The sequence below is a fragment of the Numenius arquata genome, chromosome 1, assembly GCF_964106895.1.
Source record: "Numenius arquata chromosome 1, bNumArq3.hap1.1, whole genome shotgun sequence".
In the NCBI taxonomy this organism is placed as follows: Eukaryota; Metazoa; Chordata; class Aves; order Charadriiformes; family Scolopacidae; genus Numenius; species Numenius arquata.
Window position 1 is genome coordinate 6,627,816 of NC_133576.1, and position 12,194 is coordinate 6,640,009.

Sequence of the window (12,194 nt, forward strand, 5' to 3'; positions counted from 1 at the left end):
CCACTCTGAACAGCAAGAATAACACAGGTCTGCAATTTAGAACAAACAGCATCACCCAATGGCAGAAATTCAAAACTGCAGTTAACAGTCACTGCAGTCTCCTTTCTCTTCCTGAAGACACAAACCAAAACAGGAGAAGGGGGGGGGAAAAACCCCAAACAACTAAGAAAACCAAATTTTTGGTCTCTATCTGAAGACTAGGTGCTCTGGCATGGCTTCACATGTTTCAACAGGAGTTGCAGCAAACAATTTTCAGAGCTGGTAATAGAAGTTATACTGGCTTGAAGGCACACAGAGAGAACTGAAGGCTGACAGCTACTTTTTTGATAAGGCAAAGCCAGGCTGAAGTCTGCAAGACATTACACCTCTATTGAACCTGATGAGAGGGTGACATAGAAGTGGAGGGTGCTAAGCAAACTGAACCCCACTCCCTTCCATGAAACAGAAACTGGACACCAGACTTCTGTAAGCACATTTGTAAGCTTCTGTCTAGCTCAATGCTTCTCTGATTTTGGTGGCAAAGTTAATATCAGGATTCACTGGCATGTGCTTGACATCCTGCTTCGTGATGGTAAGGATCTTCCACCACTCCCTTCCACAAGCCTTCACACAAAGTCTCCTTCATGTCCTCCCCACTCTGAATGCAGCACAGAGTACCACTAAAACCAAGAGTTACCGCAGTAAATTCATGACAAAACGTAGTCTATCAACACATGGCAGGTTTCATTATTTCCTCAATTAAACTATTTTACTGGTGCTTGTGAACTGAATGTGACAGACTGCAAGTAGTGTTGGCCAAATCTCAACACCCAACAGAACAGAAAATCTTTATTTTTTTCCCCCCGTACCTACGTTTACAAACTTCAGGATTGTCATAAAAATACAAGCTGAGAAACTTTAATATCGCACAGTAACCAAAACTTAGTAACTACCCAAGAAACAGATGAAAAGATGACTGATTCCTGTGCCACACAAGGTAATTAAAACACCAAACACAACCTATTGTAAATGGAAAGGAAGAGAAAGTTTTATGTACCCAAAAGGGATCACTTTCAACTCTCACAGAGTTCTAACATCAGCCCATTGTGAAGCCTGGTGCAGCTTTAAAAGAAAAAAAGGAAAGAAATTGTATGTGGGATGGCAGTTAAGAAAAGATGAGGAAACTCAAAAGTTCATGCTGAGGTTAGAACACTGAAAAACAACATAGAAAGCTAATGAAACTCCTTGTTATAGTCATGGAAAAGATATGTTCACTTGTATCTGAGACCAGTTAAGAGTGGAAAGAATTTGGATTAACAGCTCAGATCTGAGCTGAAGAAAAAGTATTCAGAAAGGTTGACATTCTTCCACATGTGGTGGTCTTGCCCCCAGCAATCCATAACACTGGCAAAAAGCAGGAAATGCAGATAAACCCCCTTCCTGCAATACAGGGTACTGTACGTCTTCTGAGCCTTTTTTTTAAATAGTATATTAGCCACACCAGAAGGTGGTTATTTAGTAACAGTTTTCCTAACACTGAGTACCCCCCCAAAAATTCAGTTCTTCACCACCTAGTAAACTAGCAAGAAACATTTTTTGATTAATACAGTGTTCTTAACTGAGAATGATATATGGAACAACAACAACAAAAAAAAAATCTCTTAATACATCAGGATGTTTTGCAATCTACTAGAACTTTAACTTGCCAAAGCATCTGAATCCAAGCTGGAGAAAGGAAAAATAAAAAATAAAAAAAGTTGTCACAAGTCCCAGACTGTTTTTTTTGTAGAGACTAGGCCACAGCACCTCCCACCTTTAGAGGCCTCAAAAAGAAATTACGAGGCTGATCGAAATTGCTGAAGAAAGCAAAGACATTTTCTGATTTCAGTGGACTTTAAACCAGGGCATTTCCCCAACAGATGCTGAAGCCATTCTTGGAGAGAACACACCTGCAAAGCCCAGGAGATCACTCCTCTGTTTTACAAAGGAGGTTAACACACTTGTGATATCTGCAGCACAGCTGTAACCCCCTCATCATGTAAGTGTTAGTTCATTACAGAAATTACTCCAAGCAGCGAGGAAGGACTGCCACATAATACACCTTTCAGGTAAGTACTACATCAGACCATTCTGTAAACCAACAAGTCTAAAAAGCCTGCAACAGGACAAAACACCCTCTGGTGAACACCAAGTTTAATTCTTGTCTGCCATATGTACGATTACTACTCAGCCCATCAGAACAAGAAAGGAGTCGCAGGAACCTCTGAGAGTTCTTTCACAGAAAGGTCAATACCTTATTTTTAGATTTCAGTCTGGCTTAAAATGAGTATTTTTACACAATCTGCTCATCTTAAACAGGCACATTAAATATCAATGCTGTAGATGCAGTTTCAACACTTAAAGGGCATGCTTGTTGTGAGTTTGAAAGAGGCCTGGAAATGGCTGTTTGACAATGGCGTGCTGAGCTTTCCTACAGTCCTGTTCTGTGCCACAATGGTAATAGGGTTCAACACCAAATAGGGTTCAAAAAATGAGTTCGAGTCAAGCAGAGGCCAACAAGTCTACAAGCTAGTACTGACTGTGTGGAAATGTATGCAGAGCCAGCTTGTTTTAATTTTGAATGTTAGAAGACATCTAGTCATCTTACCCTTTTCTATCTTCCCTCTCTCCACTATAAATCAAAGCAATTAATTCAATTTCTAAAGCTATCCAACTTCTTAATTTAAAACACTATGAACTTCACAAGACTAATCCTCCTCCCACAATCTTTCTTTTACTCCAAAATGCCCAAGTCCTGTTCCTACTTTTGGCAAACATACATTGCATAAAATCATCATTCTACAGACATCTTCACATTGGCAGAAGCCAATGTAGTTTACATTTATGTATATTCAAGGTTTGGTCAAAGTCTAAGCCTATGATTCATGAGAACATAATAATATACAGATTGATCTTCATATCCATTTATCTGTTAGATGGTAATTATGGTAATCCTCCACATGAAGCAGGCCAATAATATACTAGAAGGGAAGTATGGTATTGTGCGTATGTCAGCCTTCACATAATCATTGAGGATATCCCAGCAATCAATATATGAAGATGTCTCTATGTAGTATGCAATTTAAATATCAAATGGAAGCTGTTTAAAATAAAAGCTAAAGAAGGAAGAAAAAAGCTTATACACTATAAAAATTACCTTTCATATGAAACTTTGACTGTGCCTAGGAGCATCTAAGCTCCTTGCAAGAGAAAATGAGAAAACTTTCTATGCATTGTATGATCAAGGCTTCAAGTGAAATTGGTCAAACTGGACAAGTCACAAGGAATGACTGGATCAACTGTATCAATTGCCAAAAACTGGTGGGGTGGAAGGGGAAATAGGAGCAGGACAAGAGGGAACATTAACTCGTTGCCTAGAAAGGGGCAGCACAACAGAATAAAGTTTTGTATTATTCTCTGACAACAAATGAATCACATTCTTGTAAAAATAATTCAGCGCTTTACCAACAATACTGCATTAGGCATACATCGCTGACCTCAGGGCAAAAAAACTCCACACCAACCCTTTATTGCTCATATTGTCCCACCACTCAGAGATCTCATGATTCTTTTTTGTTTAGCAGTCTCTAGCACTTTGATGAAAATCTTGGCAATTCATTAAGGATTCACGATTGCAACAGAACTGAAGACTGACATAAAATCCATTATGGGGCCAGGACTAGAGACAGTTACCTTATATGTCGCAATAGATTTAAAGACACTCTTGAACCACAGACGATTTTCTACTTGGGGTATCTCTACACTAGTTTGATAGAGATCTCATTTGCACAGCTAAACCTAGGCTTTTAAAGCACTTCTGTGAGAAAGTCCATTTTAAGTTTTACTGCTGACTTTTACCATGCTACACCTAGACACCAATTAAAGGGCTCAGTCCTGCAACACCCTGAATGTTTTGTCCTTATCTAGCAAAGCATTAAAACATACAGATAGCAACAACATTAGAATAGCCCCATCAAAACACGGAACCATGAACTTCACAGTAAGGTGTGCAGGAGCTCACTAATTCAGAGCATCCATATCCAAAAGGATCCTTCTTTTTTAAACTAATCTTGATGAAGATGAACAGATACGCCCATACAGTCTTTCTGAAAACCTTAGGGGAGAAAGAGCCAAGTGTTAAATAAAATAAAGTATTTGTCTTTAGTTTGAAATTTTCTGTTTTTATAATCACTACAGCAAGAAGCTTAAGTTAAGGAGCTGAATGGTGACGATTTAATCTATGGATGATGGCACCTTTTCCTACCTGTATTCTAACTGGATTCATTGCACACCCCGCTCCAGTTAAAAAAACATAATGGAAAACTGAATTCCAAGCAAGTCAAATCTTGTTCATACTTTCAGGCAGAACAGTCTTCAAATTAGGGAGCTAGTCTCATATAAAACAATTTAGCTTAGATGCCTATAAAAAAATATCCAAGTTACATTAAACAGTATCCAGATGCTTTACTTGCTACATTTATTAAGATTGATTTTAACTGTAGCTTCTTCCCCCTCACTTTTTTCCCAGAAGACTTCCTTTCTCAAGTCTGCATTGACAAAAAACAATACAATTGCTTTAGAAGAAGCATTGCTGCTACCTCAAATAAACAACAGGCATGTGAAAAAATTTCTCTCATAAATTGTTTACCTTATTACAGTGATTCCATTTAGGTAAGAAGGTGCCAGTACCAAAGACAACTCCGTATTTAAAGTTTTTTTGCCCTACATAAACAACAGAACAACTTTACCAATGAAACACACAGACTCCGAGACTACTATCCTATGATTGGGTCCATCAGCATCCCCAGTACCTAAATTGTCCTTGGCATAAGGGTATGGATTGCTTTCTTTACCCAAGGGGATCAGTATTGCTTTTAGCAGGCTGATTAAGAAACAGAGACATCTCAAAAACATATTTGTGTGTATATTCTCTATTCTGCAGCACGTACCAAACTGCCCAAGCAAACTAACTATATTTCTAGACAAAGTAAGCAGGTAGCAATAAACTACCTGTCCTATCAGTAACAAGAGTCAGTTAAAGACAGCAAAGCCAACACAACCAGATTACAGCACCAAACCCAAGTTAAGGGCCTTGTTCTCACTAAGTTAGGCTTAACTTTGCATTCAGAAACGTCACAATTTTTCCCTTCAGGATCCCTCTCAAAAGGCAACAGTACAGGATGATCTCAGCACACCAATGTTCTGCCAGCTGGCTGCTCCCCCATTGCAAGGAACATGGCTCGTGTCTCGCATCTAGCTTGTTCCAGACAAAGTTGCATCCTTCAGGAATAGTTTTCACAGGATAGAACCCCCAGGCAATTCAGATCTTCCCCATTTGATCTCAGAGGTAATAGTGAACTGAAGTGAACAGTGACTAAAGATTGCAATTAAACTTTGTCAAGCTTTCTTCTTCCTTTCAATTCCTTATTTCCAGCAAGGTTACGTGATTGAAGCCTATGTAATTCCTCTCTTTACTAGAGAGAATATGGTCTACAGAATAAGGGCTACATGCAGAATACAGAATAAGGTCTACATCATTCCCTTGCTTATTCAAGTACTGATGACATTTGCAATTAAATCAAGTATTTCAAGTCATACTGCACAAACACCTCACATCACAAAAAAGTTTGGGGGAAAACTAATAAGGTTGTGCAGAGCAGTGCTGTCTGTCACAGTAAGGCAGAAATTAGTCATCTCAACTTCCAGTACATATTCTTGTAAATGAACAAAGAACTAGGGATGCAGATTAATTTTTATGATCCATTTTGTATTTGTTTCATTTCTACAATAAAGGATTATATCTTGTATACCTCATTTATTAGGTTTCCTTCATAAGTTTTATTCTTTATTAAAACAGTTCTATACTAAAGCAGCAGAAAGAGCTGCACTGAATCCATCACTATATAGCTTTAAAAGTGATAGTGGAAAATAAGTGCCTAAAGCCTCCCACCCGCCCCCAACCAGTATAAATTCTGTCCAGATGATAAAACTGAGGTGTTCAGAAGGCAAGTCAAACAACGTGAGGGGAGTATGGAGGCATTTTCACTTTTTCCTTCTGATAACTTCATTCAACAACTACCAGCCAAAGCCTCCACTCCTTGCTTAGCTTGACAACCCACCTCCATCCAACGTTTTTAATAATAACATACAATGCATCTTTGTGAAGGAGACATCACAAAGCACAAGCCACAGGACTGCCTCACATGTATGATGATAACTCTTGACAGGTCATCCCCCTACAGAGAAAGAAAGCACAGGAGAACTGCACATCCATTGCAGGCTCTTGTCAGGTTCAACACAGAACTAGCTCAACCCTTGGTGTCCTATGTACAGCACTTTCATTTGTTCGTTTCTCCTCTTCATGCAAAAGCGTGTGCAACTCAGGACATGCATGTACCCAACATTTATCAATATGTACATTTTATCAGACACTTTTGGTATCTTACCAATACCACCCCATCCAGCCTCACAAAACATGCGAATGGGCAGTAAGCCTGGCAAGACCCATTTTAAAAACTGCATCTCAGTTTACAGCAGAAATGTCTGCCTATTCCCTTATATCTAAAGAACTTGTCACAATAGTGTAAATCAAACTATGAGAAAGAAAAGATGTGAAGAATTCATTCCTAATGCTAACAGAGTACAAGCTAAAGAATGCTTTTTAAAAACAAAGGATGGTTTTAAACAGAGAGTGAAGAAGCAGTATAGTAAGACATTTCTCTGTTCCAAAGCATTACAAGGTTTTTCACCACTGGCAAAAAAACACTAATCCCCTGCAATCATTGTTCTTATAGCAGGTGGAGACCATAAACAGAGACGGAGAAGCAGCCTTTACAGAGCAATTATCCTCCCACTCCAGGCATGTGCTGTTGCTTTAACTCTGCCACTAGCACCCCATGCAGTAAGACTGCACCACCGTACTTCAGGTGTAGGCTGGCTTAAGACCCACCTCCCAGAGAACAAGCAGGTTGTCACTCAACTCTTGAAGAAGCTCCTGAAGATAGTAATGCAACTCTGTCCACTTTGGAGGGCTTAGCCCAAGTCACCATTCCAGTCCCAAGTTTTTGGGGACTACTTACACTTTCAGAACAAGCCAGGCAGACCAACTCTAAACACTGAAGTTGTAATATAAAAATAGGGGCAACATTTTTTTATTAGCAATAGTGTGCTATTACTCCATTTTCTTATGCATTATCATTGTTAGTGGGAAAAGAGCTCTACTGGGAATGGAAATTACAGAAAAATATTAGAGAAAACAAGCGTGAAAGCTTCAGTTCATTAAAGAGTCAGAATACTAACAGTGCTGTTCAAGAGCCTTTGGTAAGTGATGTGCAGGCCTCTCATGCCAGGCAACCAACTAAATGCACTGGAGAGAAAGCCACTTCTCCAGCTGGTGCCTACAATTCACACGGTAAGTCACCCAAAAAGCAATGGGTAAACGGTAAAGCCCAAGGTCTCTCAGACGTGTTGGTCGGTTTGCTTGTTATATAAATATGAAGAAAAAAAGATCTACCATGTATTAAATTACTTTTGACTGAATAGAGAAAGTAAACTCTGCGTAAACCCATTAATGGATATAAAATAAGACCTATACTGTGAAATACTACTCTAAAGAGAGACATGGGAACCCAGGAGCTAACCCTATTAGCATTCAGTTCTAGGACTGACACATGCAACACTTTGAACAACTGCCATCTCAAAACTTCAGTTACAGAAACTTCATTGCACTTATCTGTGCAATGATGTGGGCTGCTTGCCCTGTCCTCACAAGCATGTGTTTATGTATGGAAACTGCCTTAAAAATGACAAGTGCATTTATTAGAACCAATTTAAACATATGAAATAAACTGAAGGTACAGACAGGATATCACACTATTGGCATTTCTAAAGTTTCAACGGCACTTAAATAATGTTCCATGATATCACACACAAAAATCTAAGTAATTTTCAAGACGGCATAAAGCAATAATATTTGCAGGCAGTTTAAGGCAAGTTAATACCCAACTTCCATTGAAAACACTAAGCCTGCATGCCTAATTGCTCCAGGGGCCTTTGAAAATCCCAGCGAAAACGAACAATAAGCAGTAAATCAACCCTTTCAAAATGAAAGCAACCCCCTCCCCTCTGCTATCATAAGGTATTCCACAAAAATGTATTTCACTTACACAAACAAATATTACATCATAACGGGTCAGAGCCAGAGCTGTGCAAGAGTGATTAACAGGATTAAAAATGTTTTTCAGAAATATTAAAATCTTATATACTGTAAAATGAATGGGGAAAGGGAGGATCATTACCATATTTCCCATCTATATGCCCATATTATTAGCATTTGTCAGACAAAGCGGGTAGCATTCCTCAGATTTTCCATTTCTCTGCCCTGCATTAAAAATAACAGGGAAATGGGTGCGCTCTCTTCAGACACTATGAAAATGCCCTGCTGCTGCTGTTATAAAAGTCTAACTTGGTAGGTACTGCAGCAGTTGAAACCAGCAGTTGATGGCGTCAGTACAAAAGAATCTATTATCTTTGTAAAACAAAGTAATCAACAACAAAAAAATACTGAGGAAGCAGGAGCTTCTAACACAGATTGATTTTGCAGCACTCAGTGTCTCAATAGCTCCTTGTCAACACAGAATTAGACTCAGAATATGCCATTGTATGTAACTTCCTGCAGAGTAACCAGTATTAATTATTTTTTCGTACTTGCTGACATGGGCCTCATTTGACAACATGAGAGAAATAAAAATACTCCATTATCTCTTTTACTCTTTCTTTGATACAGCCTTTCTTCTATGTTTTTCATTTTCCAGCCTATAAATTGCTTCCTTGAGAGCAGGTGAAATTTGATTCAAATTAATCAAGAAAGGAAAACAAATTTGCCTGTTCAATGACAAATATCAATAACAACGGCTACTCAAGACCATTTCCTTCCAGAACAAGGCTGCCCTAAGGAAAGACACTTCTAAGAGAAAAGAATGGTACAGGAATCAACAGAAGGTTTCTCAGCAACAAGAAACTCACAGGGAAGAACTAGAGAAACAGAAACCTTTCACTAATCTAAGGCTACTGTAATACATTACATGGTTGCCCAGGCCAAATAAAAAGAGTAACCTACTGGAATTTTTCTTGCTGAAATGAGGTTAGTCTAACAAGTCCTGGAGGAAAGCCACATCTTTTATCACTCTAAGAAAAAAGGGTTTCATATTTAAAAATATGCTGCTGTTTCCTCTTTTTCCTCAAGTGGAAACGAAACTCATTTTCCATAAAGGAATTCTAAAGATAAGGGGTTCAAAGTGATTGGATGGAGGCAGACCTGTGTTTTTAAAGTGGCATGGAAAAATTTAAGGAGGGGGAGGGAAAAAGCACTAGAGACTAATTCAAGAATTTAAAATTAAGTTCATGCAACAATTCCCATTCATTTCCCTTCAAAGTGAAGTTGAGGGTTAGTCTCAGACATTTGCTTTTCAAAGAAAATGCAAATGTGAAAACAATAAAGGAATTAGGCACTGGCTTGCATTCTTTAGCACTGAAGTAAAAGGCAGACAGGCACACATCACATTGTTATTATAAAGTTAGTATACCTGTTATAGTAGCTCAAAGACACTAAAAACAAAAAGTACCTCCTTTACATGACCAATTCTAACCTCTATTTGTACATCAACAATATATTTTCATCAGTAAAGTCCTGGTTAGGCATACACATCTGTTGACATGTCAAAGTTCTGCCAGAAAAATGTATAAACTTACCTTGTCTTGGTTTTCCTTATTTTTGTAACACAAATTTCCAATCAAACGAATGAGATGAGATTTAAAACCCACAGCTGGATGTGCAATTTCTTCCTGCCCTGTCATAGCATGTGTAGCAGTGAAAATATTTACGGCCTGTTTCCCAGCAAGATGAGTTAATCTCAGAGTATCTAAAAAAACCAAAAATATTTTAATTAATTAGCATAGGAAAATTAGTACCACTTTGCTCAGAGCTTGAATGTAACAATTAGTAGTAAAAGTTAATCAACATAACTTCAGATATTCAGCAATACGTCAAAAGAACTTTGAAAATTTTCTTAGTTTCTTAATTTACACTAGTATAACAATAAAAGGCCATCCCAAGATCAGGAGGTATTTTTGTATCCTTTACACACACTTACATAGCTCAGACATGAAGTTTGAAGGCTGGTGCTACTGGTCTCGAAAGGTCAGAATTTGTAGGCTGGTGATGATTCTGGCACTGTAAATGTATTTCTAAAATCAAGTTTTTTTCAGAAAACTTGCTCTAGTTCAAATCTGTCACAGCAACACATACAAATTAGAGAATTGCTTTTTTTATCTCTTCTTCAGTCTGTTCCTAGCTCTGTAGTATAAGAAAAGATTTCAAAATACATCTAGCACCTCAACACATCTTTACAAATCCTCAGTGCCATAATCTTGTCAACTGAGAAATACTAACGTTCCTGTATAGTAAATGCTAATTTACAGCCACTAGGATTTTTTTCTACAATGCTCCAGAGAAGGGAAACTGAAATCTGTGAAAACAACATTCCACTAAGAAACCACACCCAGAAGAAAAGCTGAAATCATGTGAGCCCCTGAGAGTGTATACTAGCTAAGTCACTAAAGGTTGTGCCCCTGTTTAAAAATTAAGCAAGTACTTCTGCTCTAAGCAACCTGCAATACTAATAAATTGCCTGGTGTGCCACTGTCCCCAAGATGCTTCATGCAACTTACATTGGAACAGTAACGATATAGCAAAACCAGGTTACAGCACAGGGCAGTAATTAAGCCCTATGGTCCCTCTGCTCCAGATGTGACAACATCCATAGCGGAATGGGCACTGGATTTCCTGGATTTAAATTGCAGGTAACTTTACAGGTCCTTGTATTACAGTTTCACTCCCAGGTGGCTGATACAGGAGAAGAAGAAGAAAAAAAAAAACAACTCTGTGCTGAAAAGGATGGAACTATGTTTTTGGTAGTTTTTTAAAAATATGAAACTATCATCTGTCCTAGAGGGCTCCTGTATGAGAGCTACCACTTATATTTGTTCATATTTTGAACAAAGAAAAACCAATCAATCTCTTGATTGCCCCTAAAAATATCACAAAATAGCTTTTAACAAAATCTCTTTCAAAGAAATTTGTTTGCTTTTGTGAACTTCCAAAAATCAGCAGTCTCACATCCTTCTCATGGCATTCACTTTGTGTGCTTCCCCGCCTTATAGTCTTGGTAGTTTACACACACACAAACACTTAAGAGGGAATTCCATGGTCTTCCCGAACCTTCTACCTGCCCTTAAGAGACACTCCTGAACAAAAAGACTAAAACCAGAAAAATAAAACAAAACAAAAAGACCCACAAAAAACCTAAACAGAACTCTTCAAAATTTTATTACAGTGCAGATAAAAATGCAATGAGTGATGCACCTACCTGGAAAGGGAGGTCCAGGAAGAGATGAAAGAAAAGCAGCCACTTTTCCATGCATGATGCTAACCCAGAGAGAACAGCGCTCCTCTCAAACACTGCACATCAACACAACGCAGCAACTGCCTCTGGGATATCACCCACACTCTCAACTAAAGGATGCCTCAGTCTGCCGTTCTCTTATTATCCCAAAGAGCAACTCTTTCAAAACGCTCCTCAATCCAAAAGACCTTCCTGGTGATGAAAATCTTTTGCACTATGCATCCTTTTTCTTCTGGTCTTCAGAACTAAATACAGCAGGTGATAAAACACATTAACACAGTTTTCCAGCCTTTTAGCTGCTCCAGGATTAAAGGAGTCTTGTTGCCAAAAGGCAGCCTTAAAGAGCAACTATGAGTTGATCAATTCCTGTTGGCAGAGGGCATGTGGGAAATACATAGGATGCACATGGTAGCAATGTGCCTGCAACCAGTTTCATTAGCCTGAAGACAGCTGCAGAGAAAACTCAGTCTGTGCACAGCTAGAGCGAGGAGGATTGGCCCACTGGCTTCTGAACTTCAGTGATCTGCAGCTCCTTGAAATTCTCATTTAAGTTGAAAGACTTATAGCAAGCATTCAGATGATACAATGCATAACTTCGAGTTTCCTCAAAACACACACGCACAAAACAGATCTCGTTGTTAGTCATCTTACTGTAAGCAATAAAACTATGAACCTGTCATCAAAAATTCAAAAACAGAGGTTTGGTTGGGGTTT

At 38.6% G+C, this 12,194-nt stretch overlaps 1 protein-coding gene across 1 annotated transcript in view; it reads right to left on the minus strand.

Moving 5' to 3' along the window:
• The window catches only part of ATXN10 (ataxin 10), a 103,597-nt gene that overhangs the window by 39,318 nt on the left and 52,085 nt on the right, over positions 1–12,194 (minus strand). The window contains exon 9 of the mRNA XM_074149088.1: positions 9,769–9,938. Within this exon, the coding sequence (XP_074005189.1) occupies positions 9,769–9,938 (170 nt within the window). The remainder of the gene's footprint in view (positions 1–9,768; positions 9,939–12,194) is intronic.